Raw genomic sequence first — 21,397 nt, forward strand, 5'->3', positions numbered from 1 at the left:
TTTGTCCTGGGTACAAGAGGGAGCAGGTCCAGTCCTTCAGGACTCCTCTCAGATCACTGATACAGGTCTAGTTCTCTTCTGATCTTACGCTGGTCCAGGAAGTGTTCTGAGGTGTGTGCCTGTATGTGGCACATTTATGCCTGGTCCTAAGTAGTGGGTGGGAATGAATTCTAGGAACATCCTCACCAAAGGGTTCTAAGGGCCAACCCTACCTACTTTGAGCACTTTCAAGATGGTAAAAGTCTTTGGCAACACTAAACCTGGCTTTTGAGGACTTGAGAAAGGGTTGAGGAGTCTAATAAGGTAATCCCAGTGTCGTCGCACATCTAACTCTAAAATCCAGTTTGAGGCACCCATTGTACCCACAATAAACTCAGCGACAGATGTCTGGTAGGACAAAAGCAGAGTCGTTCAACAACCAGACAGTGGATACATAAAATGGGTCTTAGCATCCTGTTCCCTCCCCTTTCAAGTGTGCCCCAAGGGCTATATGTAAACCCAGCAAACCTGTCAAGCAGGATTCAACACAGTAGTGTCAAAAAGGAAAACCACAGTATCAACCTTGCATAGTCCCTGGAGTTCAGAGGACGTATCTCTGCCCATTCAGGTCAGTCTATTGTTTGCTCCTGGGAGATATTTCACACCGATTCAAGGCTAATTACTGGCTGGGAGCTTGCAGATGCTTCTGTTAATCAGCCTTCTGACAGTTGAGGAGGTAAAGGCAAACAGTCTAAAAGTAACTTTTCCTTTATATTTATCAAAAATACTATGAATTTACCACTGAATTAGTTTATTAATAACTATTAAAATTAGTTGCTTAATGAGTTTTCTAGCTGGTCACTTTATTGAGATACAGTAATAGTATTTTAATCTGTGTTATGGTTTACCACACAGGACAGCTAAGCATGCCACAGTGAAAATAGCTTTTGGGTGCCAGTCACTGTCGGGACATGTTCACATTACATTCCTACATGTATGTACTTTAAATCCCATGTGCCCTGCTTTGTGGGCTACAATGCCTATGTAGGGTTGACTTAATATTTAAAAGGAAGGTTTTTGAGTATCAAAAAGGGTTATTTTGATAGGTCGTAGTGCATGTTTTGCACTGTTACAGTCAGGCTACTGCAGTAGGGCTGAAGCCATGTTTGCACTGCCACTATAGTGGATGGTTCAGTAGGTATGCAGTCCACTAGTAGCATTTAACCTCAAGGCACCTTGGGTATATTTTGTACAATATATTAGGGACTTAAAGATATGCCAATTTAATCATGTTTAAATGGGGAGCACAAGAGCTGCATCATTGGTTGGCAGGGTTAAAGTGCACAGAGAGCCAGCAGAAATATAGGGTCCAGCAAAAGACTAAAAGTGTTCCTACAGTTAAAATGTGATTTGATACCTTAGTTTGGACATGTTTCAATTTCATCTGGATGGTGGATTTGGCATGGGGCATGTGTCTAGCTAGGTGTGTTGCCATACCATTAGGGTGGGGCTTGGTACCTGTGCCCACCTATGTGTCTTTTTCAACGGAATAAAGTCTAGGGCCGTGTTTTTTGTGGTCTTTCAGTTCATTTAGGTTGAACATATTACCATGTGGTATGACCATTCACTTTGAGCTGTTGCCTGTTTTTTTTTTTTTTAAATCACCTCAGTTTTACAAAGTCTATAAGGGAGAGTGGTGTTTGGTGATGTCTGCTCCAGTTTGTGGCCAATCTGCTCATTCTAGGTTGCTGAGGCCATATGGATGATGGCTGTGTTTCAGTGGCAGTGCTGAGAGTGTGGTAAAGTTGTCAAGCGATGAAAGAGGTTGGTGGGAGGCTGAGATGACAGGAGCAATGGTGTTTCAGATGGAATGTGTGGATAGTGAGGGAGAGAAGTAAAGGGTGTGGAGGTGAGATTGCCCACTCATTCCACATGGAGATAACACCAAACAATCTCACACGCACTTGTGACCCAATTTGTCCCGCTCTTTCCTCTCCCAGGTGGGTCCCATTGTAGCCCTGGAGGCTTGTCAGAGGGAAGCGGACACGACTCACCACAGCCAACTCTGCACCCAGCTGGAAGACCAGGTGACTGCACAGGCCATACAGCCTCTCAAGCATATATGGACAAATGATGGAATTATGTGTCTTTGTACACAATATAATGCAACTCCAGGTGCCAGGGGAGAGGTTTGGTACACAAGTGACTGTAGCTGACATTGTTACTTGGTTTAAATTGGTTTCATGATTTTTTAAACCGCGTCTGCTTTTGTGTAACATGATTGGTCTTAAAGAAGGCAGCTTGGGTCTGTTTTACATATGGCTAATTCTGATAACCCAGGTCTTACTTGTCATTTACCCCTTCCTTGAGCCAGCTTGTAAGTTCAGGACTGCAACAGTGGGGCTGCTCTACAGCTACCTACTTCTTTCCCCAGGACTTGACAAAGAGCTCGTGGAGCATGGCATCAAGTGACAACCTTGCGTTGCTTCAGACATCAATACCACAAAGTCATCTATTTCCTAACCACGCTGTCTACCTAGATACAGTCGTCAGTTTGTACCAAAACTCTGGTAAACCCAGAGCCAGCCCTAGGACCATTAATCATCATGGGGTAATGGAGATCCAAACATGTTGAAAAACATGCTTGGCAAACTCCAAGATAGCACCTGTACACCCTACACTAGTTTCTGGTCTGGTATGTTCCAAGATAAAATGTATAAAAACGACAAGTTCTTTTATTTCCTGACCACTCCAAATTACCACCTATACACCCAGCCATGTCTCAAATGCTCTAATTCAACAACTACACTCCCTGAACCTTATTTTATGTCTTGAACACCAAAGCCTACATCACTAAACTTTGTTTCATCTCTGGAACACTTTAAGACAACATCTGCATATCTCGCAGCTTGTTTCATGTCTGCAACACTCCATGACAATACCAGTATGTCCTACGACATCTTCCAAGCCTGGAACACTGCAAGACAACACCAATGCACCCAACAGCTTCTATATTGTCTGGAACACCCACTCTACATCATCTATACATCCTACAAATTGTTTTCTATCTGGAACACTTGTAAGACAGCATCAGTACGCCCTACAACTCTTTCTTGTCTGAAAGACAAATAGACCACATCGAAACACCGTACTACTCATTTAAAGTCTGGATTATGCCAAAACACCATCAGTACACCTAACAGCTTCCTTCATGTCAAGAACACTCTGAGACACTCTACAGCTCTCTCTATGCCCAAAGCACAAAGCAACATCTATATACCCTACATCTCATGTCATGTCTGAAACTCTCCAAGAGAGCATATATATACCCGACTATGTGGTTCATGACTGGAACATTCTAGGGTAACTGCTATACACCCTGCAAACCCCTTTATATCTGGAACACTCCAAGACATCATTTGTACATCCGATGACTCCTTTCTTGTGCAGACAATATCAACACATACTATACTTTTTCTGAATATTACATATTTTCAAACTGCAAGCTAATTTCATCAATAAATGCCTAAGGTTAGTAACCATGGGGCAGATTTACAAGAAAGTGACGCATCTGTAGAGATGCATCACTTTCCCTGCGCCACCATGCAAAACCCTTGCGTCATCATGGATGCGCCGTAATTACAATACGGCGCACCATGGCGCAAAGATTGACAGATGCGTCAGAAATTCTGACACATCTGTTGATGGAAAAGTCATGCATTGCTGGAGTTGTGTCGCAAGCACGGCGCAACTCCAGCAATGCGTGTTGCGGCATACTCCCAATATACTGCGTCACTCCTTACGCCTGCTTCAAGCAGGCGTAATGTTTTGACGCAGTGGCGTCCTAAAAGTCACGCAGTGAAATCTTGTAGATTTCACTGCGTCACTTTTACGAGGCTTTCCTGCGTGGGAACGCCTACCCTGCATACATTATACCTGACGCAGGTATAATGTCACGCAGGGCTTTGCAAATGGGCCGCAACTTTTTACGCTTCCGATGTGTCACAAAAGTGACGCAACAACAGTGCAAGTCTTGTTCCAGAAAGCATGGTTTTTCTGATTTGGTGTAAATCAGTTCAGTAGCTTTCGAGAAATTAAGGTTTAAAATGTATGTATTGCTTAGTTTGACACAGGTTACAAGGACAAATGCCTAGATATCCTCCCAGAACACTGGTTACCGTCAAATGTATTTTACATAATTCAAAATTCTCTGAGAGAAAATATATCAAAGACTTCCATCAATTTTGATGCTTCAGATAACATTTCTTTTATTCGATTGTCCAATTTTTGATACCATTCCACTGTTTGGTGGTATTCTTTCAATTGTTTTTACAAATATTGCATGACTCAAAAAAAGTCGACATTCAACCAAGATGTGTTTTGCGATATAATTGTCTCTTCAGGGCTGTCTATCAACATAAAAGATGGATACATTTAAAACCAAATCAATTGTAAAAATCACAATACATTGTTTACTTTACAAAAATGTCCATTCCCAACATCTTAATTACCATTAATCTCAACATTAAACAATAATGCATGTTTCCTATTGACCTGCTTCATGAGACAGGAATTATTTGACTTTAATAGTTATTCTTACTTTTTACGTTTTCACACGTTCATTTTATCATGGTTATTTTAGCATACCTGGTGCCCAAAATCCTGTAAACAAATAACTGCCCAAGGTATGTGTGATTGAGAGAAAATCAATGAACCCATACATTAAAACTCCAATCACTAAATAGATTAGGTTGATTTTGGTCCTGATAGCTACTAGGTCAATGTTGTGACTACACAGAAGCTAGAAACACGTGGACCTTCAGCTAGCTAAGATAACTAAAGTCCATTAGATAGCACCACACATGTTTAATATCGGTAACAGAACTTGTTCATTAAAGCTTTTCCCTGAGAAGTACCTCTTTCCCTATTTTTAACCTCACACCTTAACACCAATCTAATCCTTAAGCCCCCACACCCGCACTTTGCCGGAGATCTTCTTGTCCGCCGTTTGGCGAAGAGCCCCCATTGAGGGTGACTGTAGTCCTCTATCCACTGTAAGGGCATGCTTGGTGCACCTCTCCAGGTCACATTACAGGTCCTGGACCTCACATGGTCAGAGACTGACCGAGGCCAATACTCACACGCCAGATTAGAATGATACCAATGCTGAAAATAATGTTTAGGATACCAGATTAAAAACTCCATCAGGCACTTAGGGCAGGGGCACATCTATCCAAACCATACAGGAGACAGTCCCATCCCAACATACTTACACTCGCTTACAAGAAATCTAAACTTTTAGCAAATGCACCCAAAGCATGGATCCTTCATCCTGCTGGTTTTAATCTCCCCACAGCCAAGTTTCTAGTCGGTATTTACTAAAAGCACATTTAATCTCCACTGCGTGGCAATCCCATCTCCCTAGGCACTCTGTTACTGAATCCTAGCCCTCTTTCTTAGATGTCTTACCCTCCCTGTCTCTCATAGGGATCTGGTAGTTATACGCCTCTGCGCTGCTGGACACACAATAGATCAACACTCATTCCTTCATCCAGTTCACGGAATGGGCCCTGTTGCCATTCAGCTAATTACATCCTCTGTCACTGTTTTTTAGGCAGATGGCATTCTTTGTAATGGGCGGTCACTGGACAGTGTCGCTGCTACCATCGTGGACTGCACCGAGATCGAGAACGGGGATATTTGGATCTCCGACATTGGGACAGTTCAGCCATCTCAGGTAACCATCTCCAGCTATCATTCTCTGCAATGGGAAGGGGAGAAGAGTTGGCCTAACGGCTAGGGCGGTCGACCTTGGAGCTGGGGAACTAGGTTCGAGTCTCAGCTGGGACGCGCAATATCCTGTGATTCTGGTCAAATCACTTAATCTCCTGTGCCTAACAAAAATGAATGTGTCCTCATGTAACGCAACTGGTGCTCGTGTAGAGAGTTCTGATACCCAATACCTTCCGGTCAAGTTCGCGCTATATAAAACTCTGTTAAAAAAAAAAAAAAGAAGTGAGACTGGAGCAGGAGGAAAGAGGTAGACTGAATGTTCTCAAAATCATAGGAGCATCAGCACTCATTCAAGGCATCTTGTTCTTTCCAGCTGGATGCAGGCCCTTTCCCATGTCTGACACCAGCAGAGCCTAGCAAGATCCAGAGCCTTGCAGAAGTTACTGCAGGTGGAGGCACCCCTCATTGTGCCTAATGCAAACAAAGAGCTTGGTATCAAAGTACTATTTCCTGAATGGTGCTAAGCATTTGAAATAGAACACACTGGTTGGTATTCTAGAATTTTATCCCCAACAATAGATGTATTTAGAAGATGTGTCTCTCAAATAAAGCAAGCAAGACAATTCTCCCTAGACCAGTGCTTCCCAAAATCTCTAGAACCATGGCCCACTTTTTAGAACGACAAACATTCATGACCCACCTAGCTTTCATGGACATGTGGCAGGCAATTTTTTTATGTAACTAAAGCAGGGCTCCAACCTTTTCTGTAGCAAGGGTAAATTCTGCTTAAGGAATTCCTCCCAAGCTACTAGCAAATTTTATAACTGTGCAATAGTCATCACATATGTTAACATTACATGATGACTACCCTAATCAGGATTATCAGTAGTGACCACTCAAGCATGTCAGGTGAGGTCACCGGCAGACAAGCAAGGAAAAACCTCACCAATTTCCACTTGACAAATAAAATGACAACCAAAGCATCATGTGCCCTCTGGCACAAAGGACATCACCACAGCAATAAGTCTTTCCACCTCAGCTTGAATTATCATTTCACTATCAACTTTAATTGTATTTTGGATTTGTAACCTTTTCTCTTCATCAACATAACAATTTTTCTATCAAAATGTGGCTAATCAAACTCAATTTTCCAGATAAAAAAATAATTTTCTGAAAAAACATATTTGGATCAAAATACTGGTTTTCATTTTTTGAAAATGCACAGTGCCCAAGGTTTTCATTTGTATTGAGTACTTGCATAAACAAACACATCACTGACAGATTCTGCTTCAAATGCCCTGTTCAAGGATTACCCAGACTTTTTGCCCCCATTTTCACTACGAGGTACTGGTGGAACGGCTTTGAAATGCCCTGACCCCTCCTTAACAGGAATCCGTGCATGTGCTCTAACCCCTAGAATGGTGCTTTTATTGGCTTGTCCCCAATTGCAATAGCCTAACTTTTTTGTAAGTCCCTATTGTATAGTACCAGTGATACCCAGGGTCCTGTAAGTTGGTGTCCCCCAGGGACCGCCGCACGTATTGTGCCACCCTGAGTGGGACAAGGTAAAACATGGCTCCCAGTCGCCAGCAGTTTAAAACTGCTATCTTGACTTTGCCATTTTTAAGTAATGGCAAAGCGCAGCCATCCCTTTTTAAAGTATGCAAGTCACCCCTATGACAGGCCTAACGAGGATGGAGGATGGAATCCTTGAGAAAGTCGCGGGATGATTTCCCAGTTTGTGCGACGAAACACGTGTTGGCTGATCAGAAAGAAAAGAGTAAAAGAAAGAGAAGATTTCTGAAACTGTGTTTATAATTTGTATATACTTGCATTGGTATTTAATATTACACTACAGACGTGTGCTGAGGATTTTGTTAATTTCAAAAGAATCAGTGCATTAAATTAGATTTAATGGTTAAATCGCATTTAATGTCACTGATGGGCAAAGTGCAAATTTGGAAGTTATCCCTTTAGTTGCCCTAGGTTCCCAGTGCCTGTTTATTGATGTCCTTGGGGCTTGTCCTGCAGACAGGTTTTTGCTCTCCTGGGGAGACATGCTAACACAATGTCTCAATAGGGGCCTGCATGAAAGAGATGTTACCTCCCTCCTGCAGGAAGCCACATAGGTGTTAGCCCAAAAGGCGAGCTTAAAAGGAGAAACCGCCTTTTGAAGGGTAACACTTGGGAGAGAGGCTCTCTATTGTTTGGGCAGACAAGCTGGCTCTGAGGACAGGAGATGAGAAGCAAGTTGTCTAAATGGTTTTTCTAGGGGCGTGTAGCCCCTAGGTAACCAAACCTCTGGGGGTGGACTAGGGAGCTCAGAGTGTCGAGAGAGGGGTCTCGCCATCTTGAGAGTTGGCAGAATGGTGCATCCCAGGATAGCCAGATGCCACATTTCCCTGGAAGTGGTCATCAGGAGGGAGGGAACCTGGTAGCCCATTGCCTACCAAACACACCCTACCCTAAGGGCATTTTCTGAAGATAAATAGGGCACCCTTATCACCTAGATCTCAACCGACTCAGAAGAAAGACCAGAGAAGGGCTGCCCTGCTGCAACGAGGGACCAGCAAAGAGAGGCTGCATCGACGAGGGCTGCACCTGCTATAGCTTTGCCTGTCGTATCCAGCTCAGGGAGAAGCTGTCTCCAGAGCCCAGTCCAGCCAAGAGAACTCCAAGGGCCAGCTGACTGGCCTCCTGTTCACAGCACAGGGACACAACAGCTGAAGAAGGCTGCTGGGGCAAGTTGGTAGCCCAAAGTCTTCAAGCTGCTTCCACTGCCACCGTGCAGCACCTAGGACCAAGATCCAAAGCATGGAGTTGCATCCAAGTTTGCTGAATCCGGGAGTGCAGTTAGAGAGTTGTTGGAACCCTCAAAAGGACAGTAATCGACCCAGGAATGACTGGCCTCTGGCCGTGATAACTGGCGACAGGCAGTCCAGTGGCGACTGGAGTTTAGCCAGACCAGAGAGGACTTTGTGGGATGTCTACCCTGCAACCAGAAGGCCTCTCAATATCTTCGTGGACTGAGGAATCCTGCAGGAAGACCCTCTCCAACTGCAATGCATCCACTGCATCCTTAGAGCATCTTCAACATCCTTAATCCTTTACATCAGGACCACTCCATATGAATCCATTGCAACGAGGATAAAGTGCCTGGACCTGTAGAAGAACTGCTCTTCCTGTGAAGATAACTGTTCTTGAGGACCTCAGTGGTCCCCCTGACTAGCTCCCTGCCAAAGTTTGTTCCCCAAAGTACTTCTCACTAACCGCATTGACACCTACTTAAGTTTTCTCTGAAAACGTTTCTGTCTAATTTGTTGACTTTGCCAAGGCTTGTTCACAGTTGAGTGAAACTGCACTGATTTATTATTGCTTGTAAAATCTATCTCTGCAACCCCCCCAGCGGATCTGTTTTATTCTAGTATCTAAAATCCTATAAAAATACATTGTATTTTTATAAATTGGTGTCGGATTTCTTGAGTTTCGTGTCAATTTCTAATTCAAGTGTTTTGTTGCTGGTTAAATACTTTAGACTTGTTTCTTTGTGTAATTCTTGCTGCTCAGTGCCACAGCTACCCAGGGTTGAGCTGAGGGTTTACAGACGAAACCAACTGGACAAACACACCATATAATACACCCGGTTTCCTCACACTCCGGTAGTACAACCGTAAGCCATCCATTTTATTTATTTAAAAAGGTTTATATAGTGCGAACATGACCCTAGTGGGTACCAGAGCCCTTTACATACGAGTTGCGGAAAACATAGGTAGATAATTGTGGGAGAAAAGTAATGATATATAGAAATACCATCAACTACAAAATGACATAATAGAGGCCGGCAACGGGGCCTTACAAGTGCTAAGTAGCAAATTAATCAGCTGTACACGATAAGAGACAAAAAGAGAAAAGCTTCTAGCTTCTAGATGATGGATAGAGGTCTGTTAGTAGAGATGGTGTGTAGTATGATGTAAGGTGTGTTTGACTGGATGAAGGCTGTATGTAATGTGGGTTTGTGTTGAGTTGGTAATATGTGGATTTGATAGTGGTATAGGACAGAGTGGTGGTTTGTGTGAGAGTGAAGGTGCCAATGTGTGGCAGTAGGGGTAGAAAGATGTATAGATGTGGTGTATGAGGTTTCGTAGTGGATCTTGTGGAATTGAAATGTGGATAGAGTTTGTTGTGAATAAGTGTTGTGCATTTACTGAGACTGTGCTTGAGGTTGTGGATGGCTTAAGGTGCTTGCTGGTAAATGGAAAAAAGGGCAGCATCTCTGGCCCTACTCCTGACCCGGCTCGGCAAGACCCACACAGGCAACTGCCCTTGTACTCTCCACCCTTAACTTTGATTTCTAGGCTGAGACTCCCTGAGCCCTAAGGTTAAATAGCCCTAGATCATGTAACCTACTACCAATGGGAACCTTAACCTGAACCCTAACAAATCAGAACCCTAGCCCTAAACACTAGGGCCAATGGGAGTCTTGGCCATATTAACCATGACAGCCCTAGCCCAAGCAACCAATCAAAACTCAAACCCTAAGGCCTAGTTCTAATAGAATCCTAGCCCTAGGACGCCAGTTATAACACTGATGCAACAATCAATAAGAAACCTATTTAAAGAGCATGTGACCTCAAATTAAAGAGCCGGTACAGGTGTGAGGGGGGTGTCAGGCCTGTTCAGATGCCTGTGGGCCAATCAATAAAGGACAAACCGGTGTGCAAGGGGCAAGGAGGTGCACCTGAAGTCAGAATCTCCTTGGATACAGACAGACTCAATGCAAACTTTGTAGTTCCTGCTCAACCTTGCAAGTAAGGCCCAAATCTAAAGCCACTAAAATATTGCTTTTATCGTACTTAAAAAAAACACCTTATCTAGCCAAAGAAAAGTGCTAAAGACACTTTCCAAACATAATTTAAACCACACAACAGATTCAGCAGTCTCTTAAAAGCACTTTGGTTAGGCTTAAGGTTATAGTTTGCCTTTTCTAGCTTGTAAAAGGGGGTGAGGGGCTGCCTTTGAGTAGCCTTAGGACCAGCCGCGGCCCGTGCAGGCAAGATCAGTGCACCATGACACTAAGACTGCCTGTAACACGCCAGTAATGTCCACAGTTATACCAAGGCCGCCATAGTGCCAAGGCTGAACAACACAACAGCCAGTATGCCCACCACAGATCAGTTAAGGCCATTATTACGCAAGGGGTTCATCATTATGTCCAGGATAGCTAAAAGGAAGCCAGACATGCCAGATGCCAGTATGCCACAACTAGACAAAGAATAGTAGAGGGTGAGCATTATTATGCAATTGGTGCCATTATGCCATGAAGAGACGCAGTTCTGCAAGAGATCGCCCTGTTATAAGGATTAGCATAAACATTTGGAGGGCCATGAGACTAGGCACAGCTTCCAGGGAGCAACACTGTTTATTTGGAAGTGATAAGTCTCTCACACACACACGGACACACACATAAATGTGCACACATACATACACGTACCAAAGTATATGCACATGAAACTTAACTGTCCCAGCTCTGGATCTATGCACTGCTCTTCTCATGGTGCTGATCATGCACCAACCCAACACATATCCAGTCTGGCTCCTTCAGTAATGGTTACTGCTCAGGCTACCGCAGGCATTATTCTTTCATGGCCCATTGTTCACGCACATGGTGTGCATGATGGAGGCGTTGCCTACAAAACACACACATGGTGTGAATGATGGAGGCGTGGCCGACAACATACGCACATGGTGTGCATGATGGAGGCGTGGCCTACAACACACACACATGGTGTGACTGATGGAGGCGTGGCCTACAACACACACATGGTGTGAATGATGGAGGCGTGGCCTACAACATAAGCACATGGTGTGAATGATGGAGGCGGACCTACAACATACACACATGTTGTGAGTGATGGAGGCGTGGCATACAACATACACATGTCGTGAATGATGGAGGCGTGGCCTACAACATACGCACATGGTGTGAATAATGGAGGCGTGGCCTACAACATACACACGTCGTGAATGATGGAGGTGTGGCATACAACATACGCACATGGTGTGAATGATGGGGGCGTGGCCGACAACATACGCACATGGAGTGAATGATGGAGGCGTGGCCTACAACATACGCACATGGAGTGAATGATGGAGGCGTGACCTACAACATACGCACATGATGTGAATGATGGAGGCGTTGCCTACAACATATGCACATGGTGTGAATGATGGAGGCGTGGCATACAACATACACACATGGTGTGAATGATGGAGGCGGGGCCTACAACATAACCTTGTCATTTAGCTAAATTGAGAGAGCAGGCAGATGTCATGCATCAGACCCACAGACTGACAGTGTGTGTTAAAGTGTTATGAAGCCCTGCGATTGGTTTGGCTGGCAATCACTCTAAGGGTCTTGGCATGAACAGTGCTGCCTTCTTTAATATGAATGGACTCCCTGAATGACATACTTGGCTACTTCAAGGGTACTGGTGAGTTACCAGCAGCTCCTGAGCTACTCGCTGGAGAACCTGGAAATGTGTGGTAGCGCACTAATATTTACAGACAGCACATTTTCCATTGAAATGGTCACTAAATGTGCACAGACATTCAGTTTCACTAATAAAACTCTATTGGAAATTGGGTTTCAGTGAATATTTACCAAGTGTGCAATACCAAGTAAAGCGTCTAGATTTGTTTTCATCCCAATAAAATCTTTGCTTCCATCACACTTCCGAATTACAAAAAATGTGCTTAATGTTTTGGGGTTCTAACTGCTGAATGGGTGCAGTTCATTTACAGGTAATTACATCTTGTTGTGCGTTACATACAATTACACCCTACAGCCTCTCATTCCACACTTCCTGAAACCTTGCGACACTGTCACATAATTCACTTTGCTTTTCTTCCCCTGACTGCAAAGTGAGAGGAGTTTGCAAAACACCAATGCCCACCTTAAACTACACATGCAGCAAGTTGTCAGAGGCATGGCCTGCATTTGACCTCTGTACTTGAAATACAGCAAATGTGACAAGATAAATACAGAATATAAAGGCATCTTTATTTATTGCTTGGACTTTTGCGATCCACCATAAAAAAAAGAAACGACTAGTGACCCACAGTTTGGAAAACACTGTCCTAGATCACTCTTTTACTGGTAACACTGTCCTTGATCCTTCTTTTACTGGTAACACTGTCCTAGATCCTTCTTCTTTTACTGCTAACACTGTCCTAGATCCTTCTTTTACTGCTAACACTATCCTAGATCCTTCTTTTACTTCTAACACTGTCCTAGATCCTTCTTTTACTGCTAACACTGTCCTAGATCATTCTTTCACTGCTAACACTGTCCTAGATCATTCTTTTACTGCTAACACTGTCTTAGATCATTTGTTTACTGCTAAAACTGCCCTAGATCATTCTTTTACTGCTAACACTGTCCTAGATCATTCTCTTACGGGTAACACTGCCCTAGATCCTTCTTTTACTGTTAGCGCTGTCCTAGATCCTTCTTTTCCTTCCAACACTATCCTAGATCCTTCTTTTACTGGTAACACTGTCCTAGATCCTTCTTTCACTGGTAACGCTGTCCTAGATCATTCTTTTACTGCTAACACTGTCCTACATCATTCTTTTACTGGTAAGACTGTCCTAGATCCTTCTTTCACTGGTAACACTTTCCTAGATCCTTCTTTTACTGCTAACACTGTCCTACATCATTCGTTTACTGCTAACACTGTCCTAGATCATTCTTTTACTGCTAACACTGTCCTAGATCATTCTCTTATGGTTAACGCTGCCCTAGATCCTTCTTTTACTGTTAGCACTGTCCTAGATCCTTCTTTCACTGGTAACACTGTCCTAGATCCTTCTTTTACTGGTAACACTGTCCTAGATCCTTACATCCTTCTTTTACTGGTAACGCTGTCCTAGATCCTTCTTCTACTTCTAACACTGTCCTAGATCCTTCTTTTACTGCTAACACTGTCCTAGATCATTCGTTTACTGCTAACACTGTCCTAGATCCTTCTTTCACTGGTAACACTGTACTAGATCCTTCTTTTACTGGTAGCACTGTCCTAGATCCTTACATCCTTCTTTTACTAGTAACGCTGTCCTAGATCCTTCTTCTACTTCTAACACTGTCCTAGATCCTTCTTTTACTGCTAACACTGTCCTAGATCATTCGTTTACTGCTAACACTGTCATAGATCCTTCTTTTACTGGTAACACTGTCCTAGATCCTTAGATTATTATTTTACTGGTAACACTGTCCTATATCATTCTTTTACTGGTAACGCTGTCCTCCATCATTCTTTTACTGGTAACGCTGTCCTCGATCATTCTTTTACTGGTAACACGGTCCTCGATCCTTCTTTTACTGGTAACACTGTCCTAGATAAACATGCATTTTATATTAGAAAAATATGTGGCTGAGACAAATGCTAATATCACACTTTGAATAAAGCTTCAGTGAAGACAAGTAATGAGAGAAAATACAATCTGGAAAAGTAAATTGGTAGCAACATTTAAGGCGCAATGTTCATTTGATTCTAATCAATTTTCCACTGATTTACTACATATTATTTGACATATGTTTTGGCCTTCAGTGGTTCTTAGCCTGGGCCATCTCCAGGACTATAGAACAATTCATATCACTAGTATTTGAAATCTGCCTTTTCTGCAACACAGATTTTTCATCTTTTGTTGGACGAGATGGGTAAGTTACTTACCTGTAATCCTAGTTCTCTTCCAGGGGTATCCTCATCAAAGTCATAAGCACTGAATATTCCCGCCCATGTGCGGGGACCCCGGAAATAATAAAATCATATATGTAAAAAACATACATATATACAGCTCTGTATATGTATAAACATATATTATTTTTTCCACGCAAATGCAGCCCCTAAAAAAGAAGGCTAGGCAATGTATAAATACACATCCAATAATACATATAGGTATAATAAAACACCTAAATCTTTTTTTTTTTTTTTTTAATGAGGTAAACACTCATGAGAAAGCAAAAAAAGAGAAAACTGTGGGAAACACAGATCTACAACACATTGCTAGCCTGCAGGCTGCATTGCAATACAATACCATAGAGACTGAAAAGCCCTGTATAGGTAAAAAACTGGCACCGTGCCTTTAAGGCAGCCCTGGCTTCCATATCCCATCATGCCTCAGGGGTGACAGTTAGGTCAGATGTTCTTTGCGGGACCGTAGTCCTGAACACAAAGATATATCGTTTCCATAATGAATAATACACTTCTTCTCATTTGCCTGGGGAGGTGGGTGGGTTGCTTATGACTTTGATGAGGATACCCCTGGAAGAGAACTAGGATTACAGGTAAGTAACTTACCCTTCTCTTCCAGGGGATCCTCATCAATAGTCATAAGCACTGAATAGAGTAGCAAGCTCACCTTCCACCTGCAGGCAAATGAAAAACAGATTGTACCACACATGGAATAAGAAGATCATGAAACTGATTATGTATGGAACAGATTCCTCAAGGAGGCTTGTCCTACTTGAGTGTCTGCTCTGGTGTCCGAATCCAGACAATAGTGTCTGGTAAAGGTGTGGACAGATCTCCAAGTGGCTGCCTTGCAGATCTCGGAGAGTGGGACATTATTGAGAAAAGCAGCGGTAGCCACTTTTCCTCTTGTAGAGTGTGCTCTAGGGCGCGCCCCCAATGGTTTTTGAGCCAGTTGGTAGGCCAATGTAATACTTGAAACAATCCACCTAGCAATGGAACGTTTGGAAGCAGCAAAGCCCATACGGACAACCCCGTAGTTCACAAACAGTTGATCAGATTTCCTAACATTCTTAGTCCTATCTAGATAGAATTTTAGGACCCTTTTGACATCTAAAGAATGCAACGCCCTCTCCTCTCTGCCGTAGAGGAGGGGTTGGGAAAAAAGGTTGGCAAGGAGATGGCTTGATTTACATGAAAGTCCGATACCACCTTAGGCAGGAATGAAGGATGAGTCCTCATCACTACCCTATTGAGATGAAACGTAGTGTAGGGTTCTTTAGAACAGAGGGCCTGTATCTCACTGACCCTCCGTGCTGAAGTGATGGCTATTAAAAAGGCTGTCTTCCATGTGAGGTGCTGTAGGCTAGCCTTATGAATAGGCTCAAAGGGAGAACCCATGAGCCTTGAAAGAACCAAGTTTAGCTCCCAAGAGGGAGAGGGAGGTCTAACAGGGGGATAGACTTTCTTGAGACCTTGCAAGAAATCCTTCACCACCTGTAACTTAAAAAATGACTGCTGCGTTGGAGTACGCCTGTATGCTGTTATGGCTGCTAGGTGAACCTTTATGGATGAACATTTCAACCCTGCCCTTGCTAAATGAAGAAGATAGGGCAAAATTACATCCTCCTGGCATTTTGTTGGATCATAATGATGCTGAGCACACCAAATGTAAAATCTTTTCCACTTACAAAAGTAGGAATGTCTTGTCGAAGGCCTCCTGGCTTCCTTAAGTATGGACATACACTCTTGAGGGAGGTTCAGATGTCCATACTGGAGGACTTCAGGAGCCATGCTGTTAAGCTCAGCGAGGGAAGGCTGGGATGGTAAATCTTCCCCTGCATCTTGGATAACAAGTCCGGTCTGCACGGCAGCCGTTTGTGGGGGCGGATCGACATGTGCAGGAGATCCGTGTACCACCACTGCCTCGGCCAGTCCGGTGCTATGAGGATCATCTTGGCAGATGAATTCTGTAGCTTGGTCACCACCTTGGGGATTAGTGGGAGAGGCGGAAAAGCGTACACAAATGTCATTGACCAATTGATCAAAAGGGCATTCCCTAGGGATCCTGGTCGATGGAATCTTGAGGCGAAGCCTCGGCATTTTGTGTTGTGCTCGTCCGCGAAGAGGTCCACTTGCGGACGCCCCCATTCCCCGAAGATGTCTTCTAACACCTCGTCGTTTATTACCCAGTCCTCTGGTTCTTGAAAATGACGACTGAGCAAGTCCGCTTGCACGTTGAGTTCTCCTGGTAGGTGCACTGCTTTCAATGAGATGTTCCTTGCTAGGATCCAGTGCCACAGAGACTGAGCTTCCAGCGAGAGCGTCCTGGATCGAGTACCCCCCTGCTTGTTCAGGTAGTACATTGTGGTGGTATTGTCCGTCTGTACTAGAATGGTACTCGTCGTGATCGCAGGCAGGAACGCTTTGAGGGCTAGGTGGACTGCCCTGAGTTCCAGCATGTTGATGTGGTACAACTGCTCGCTGCTGGACCACCGCCCCTGAGTTTGCAGAGACCCGAAATGCGCACCCCAGCCTTGAAGGGATGCGTCGGTGATTAAGGTCTGAGTTGGGGGTTCTTGATGGAAGGGGATCCCCACTTGTAGATTCAGTGGCTTCAGCCACCACTTGACTGACTGCCTGGCCGCTGAGGAAAGGCAAACTTTTTCTTCCCACAGGGAGTACCTTTGATCCCATTTGTCCTCGAGATCTTGCTGTAGAGGACGCATCCTTAGCCTGGCATTGGGCACTAGGAAAATGCAGGATGCCATGGCCCCTAGCAGAGAAGAGATTTGTCTTGCCGACGACAGATTGTTGGATAGAATCTGCCTGCCTTTGAGGATAATGGATGACTGTCTTTCCTCCGAAGGAAACACTTTTCCTACTACGGAGTCTATAGTTGCACCCAGGTAGTGGATCCTCTGTGTTGGTGAAAAATTGGACTATTTGACATTCACTCTGAGACCCAACTTGCGACATAAGTTCAGGCAGAGCGACAGCTGCGATCGAACACTCTGAGGCGATGGACCCTTTATTAGCCAGTCGTCTAGGTAGGGGTAGACGAAGACTCCTGCCCGCCTCAGAGCAGCCGCTACTACTGCCACGCATTTTGTGAATACTCGAGGAGCTGACTTCAGGCCAAATGGAAGAACCTTGAACTGATAGTGAGAGTTCCCCACCGCAAACCTGAGAAATTTCCGATGATTCCGTTGGATGGGAATATGGAAATATGCGTCCTGAAGATCCAGCGAACACATCCAATCGCCCAACCGGAGATGAGGATATATTTGGTGGAGCGCCAGCATGCGAAATTTTTCCTTTCTTATATGTTTGTTCAGTATCCGTAGATCCAAAATGGGTCTGAACTCTCCCTTCGCACTCCTTTTTTGAATCAGAAAGTATCTGGAGTAAACTCCCTTTCCTCTTTGGTTTTTGGGTACTTTTTCGATTGCAGATTTGAGCAGAAGAGACGCCACCTCTTCTCTGAGCTGCGTTAGATGCTGGGCCGAATGAACAGGAGGAATCGATGGTGGGTGGCTTCGGAAACGAAGCGAGTACCCATGCCGCAGTATATTGAGAACCCACTTGTCCTTTGTGATGGATTGCCACTCTGGAAGATGATGCACAACACTTCCTCCCACCGGAGCGGTGGACAGCATCGGAGGAAGCGGTTCCTCATTGCTTCCCTGGAGCCTTGTTTCCAGCGTTTGACTGCCTGTTGTTACCGCGTCCCCTGGATGGTCTGCGGGACTGGTACTGCTGCTTCTTTTGACCTTGCTGGTCCTGGTTCTTCTGCCACTGAGGGGTTTGAACCCTCTGTTGGTAGTTACGCCTGTCATTCCCCCTGCGGCGTCGAAACTCTTTCCAAGCCCCACGGCTTTCATGGTCTCCAGTTCTGCTTTCATACGGGCCATTTCTTCGTCCGCATGAGACCCAAAAAGTGAATTGCCCGAGAAAGGCAGATTTAGAATTCTCGCCTGCGCTTCCGGCTTCAAGGCCGTCAATCTGAGCCAAGATGATCTTCTGGCTGTGATTCCATGGGCATATGAATGTGCTGCTAATGTTGCCCCATCTGCCGCTGCACTTATGACCTGGTTAGAAACCAGGCTCCCCTCGTGCAAAATTTCTTCAAAGTCCCGTCTATCCTCTGATGGAACTTTTTCGATGAACCTCTGGAGAGAGTCCCACAAAGATCTATCATAGCGCCCCAGAAGCGCTGGCCACCTTTAGGCTAGAAGATGCCGAACCGCAAACTCTCCTCCCCCAAGAGTCTTGCGTCTTACTGTCTTTATCTGGGGGCACCGTTGAAGACCCCGCTACAGCATGCGTCTTTCTAGCAGCAGCGGTGATGACAGATTCCGGTGGAGGATCTGATCTTAGGAACAGAGGATCTTCCGGGGCAGGGCGGTACTTCTTTAGAATCCGCGCCGGTGCAGATTTGGTGGACGCTGGCGTGAGAAAAATATCCATTACTGGTTGCAGCAAACCAGGGACTAACGGCAACAGTGGAAGTGACACTGCTCTTTCATGAAGAGTTTCAAAGATTATGGAGGAGGTGATCTCCTGAACCGGCATAGGGATATTTAATTTTGTAGCTCCTCTACACAACACTTCCTGAAAAGTAGAGATATCATCCACCGGAGATACCCTGGAGGGTGGTGTCTCCGAGAGTGTCGGCGAATAATCCCTTCTGGATGATCTCGATGACGGGGAGGAGGAAGGGGTCCTACGGCGCCTTCTCTCCGATCTGGTCGACTCTCTCCTGTGGGAGGAGGATCTGGATCGCCTCCTTGGTCGAGAGCGACGTCGAGAATCTCTTCCCCGAGAACGTGATCTGACCGGTCTCGCTGGAAAGTCCATGCCTCTTAACCTTGTTAGTGATGCCTTGATTGCGTGAGACACAGCCGCGTCCTGAGGCATCTCTCCTGCGGGACTTTGAGGAACCGCATGTCCCTCTTCCAGCGGACTAATTTCTCTTGCAGGCACTGGAGATTGATTCACAATTTCCGGTGACTCGGACCTTGAACTCGAGCCCTCTGAACCTGAAGGCGAGATGGATATAAGACGTGGTGATTCCGTTGTATATATCAGTCTATGAGGGGATTTGCGCCTTGAAACTGGCCGGATCGTAAGGCGAACATGCGACACCTCCTGAGTACCCTCTGCAGATGACCGCCTCGACGGTGATAGGCCTATCACCGGAGACCTGGGACTTGACTCCTCGAGGATCAATGGAGATTTTTCTTGCCTCGACGTCGAGAATCTCGTCGTCGACGGAGGACTTGGTCTGAACGGAGGTCTAGACCCCGACGGGGAATCTCGCCTCGACGTTATGGACTTCTCCGAAGCCTTGGAGACCTGCAAGGACGGAGGCACCTGCCTCGACGTCGACTCCCGCCTCGACGTCGGTCTTGACGGAGGCGTCTGCCTCGACGTCGAATGCTCCGACGACGAATGCCTCGACGTCGCCATTCTCTTCGCCGACGATCGATCTTTTCTCGACGGCGAACTTGGTCTTGATCTTGGTCTCGACGTCGACTTCGGCGTCGAACGCCTACGAACCTCTTGCGACGTCGACTGATCTCTCACATTCCTCGACGTCGACTGATGTCCTTCCTTCGACGTCGAACGATGTCTCTGTTTCGACGTCGATCGATCTTCCCTTGACGTCGAAAGATGCCTCTTGGACGTCGACCTGTGACGGCGATCCTTCGACGCCGATCTCTTTGACGTCGAAGTCGTCGACGACGAACGCATCCGCTTCGCCGCTGTATCTAAAGTCGACGACGATTTTCTTTTTGCAGCATGACTACCCCTGGACTCCTCACCTCTCAGCGACGATCCCGCCGCTGGAGTCTTCGACGCCGAGCCCGACGCCGATGGGGAGCAAACAGGGACCAGCTGCCTCGACGTCGACCGTTCTGACAAGCCGTAGAGTCTAATCCTCTCTCTCTCCTTTAAAGTCCTTTTAGAAAGGTCTTTACAATGATGACATGTTGCTGGAGAGTGAGAATCCGGCAGGCAGACAATGCACACGTCATGTGTGTCTGAAGAGGCCTTCTTTTTCCCACAAGATGGACATGGGATAAATAAAGAAGGCATTTTTCTGACAAAAAAGCAGAAAATCAGTCAGACAAAATACAGGATACTGACTTCTTCCCAGATATTAATAAGAGGAAGTCCAAAAAATCACTATAACTGCAAATAATTCTTGACTAAAAAGCCAAAAAGAAGAGAGCTGAATTCCAGGGTCCTGACTGAAGGAGCCGGAAAGAACAACTGACCTAACTGTCACCCCTGAGGCATGATGGGATATGGAAGCCAGGGCTGCGTTAAAGGCACGGTGCCAGTTTTTTTACCTATACAGGGCTTTTCAGTCTCTATGGTATTGTATTGCAATGCAGCCTGCAGGCTAGCAATGTGTTGTAGATCTGTGTTTCCCACAGTTTTCTCTTTTTTTGCTTTCTCATGAGTGTTTACCTCATTAAAAAAAAAAAAAAAAAAAGAGATTTAGGTGTTTTATTATACCTATATGTATTATTGGATGTGTATTTATACATTGCCTAGCCTTCTTTTTTAGGGGCTGCATTTGCGTGGAAAAAATAATATATGTGTATACATATACAGAGCTGTATATATGTATGTTTTTTACATATATGATTTTATTATTTCCGGGGTCCCCGCACATGGGCGGGAATAGTCAGTGCTTATGACTTTGATGAGGATCCCCTGGAAGAGAAATGTTTTTCTGGCTTGCTAACCAGTATTAAGGTGCCTGGCCTATGCTTTCCTTTTAAACACGGTTGAATTGGCATATTGTAATTGGCATATTTAACTTGCCAATAAATACCCAATATGTGGTGTAGAAAGTGCGCCCAGGGCCTGGATGTTAAATGGCACTAGTAGACTGCAGCATCTATTGTGCCATCCAGTTC

The 21,397-nt window shown here is 45.0% G+C and overlaps 1 protein-coding gene across 1 annotated transcript in view; it reads left to right on the plus strand.

The window, feature by feature from the left end:
- LOC146788813 (uncharacterized) overlaps positions 1–21,397 on the plus strand; it is a 147,825-nt gene that overhangs the window by 99,071 nt on the left and 27,357 nt on the right. The window contains exons 7-8 of the mRNA XM_085630973.1: positions 1,980–2,066; positions 5,594–5,716. Coding sequence (XP_085487099.1) covers positions 1,980–2,066; positions 5,594–5,716 — 210 coding nt within the window. The remainder of the gene's footprint in view (positions 1–1,979; positions 2,067–5,593; positions 5,717–21,397) is intronic.

The sequence above is a fragment of the Triturus cristatus genome, chromosome 10 (assembly GCF_964204655.1).
Source record: "Triturus cristatus chromosome 10, aTriCri1.1, whole genome shotgun sequence".
In the NCBI taxonomy this organism is placed as follows: Eukaryota; Metazoa; Chordata; class Amphibia; order Caudata; family Salamandridae; genus Triturus; species Triturus cristatus.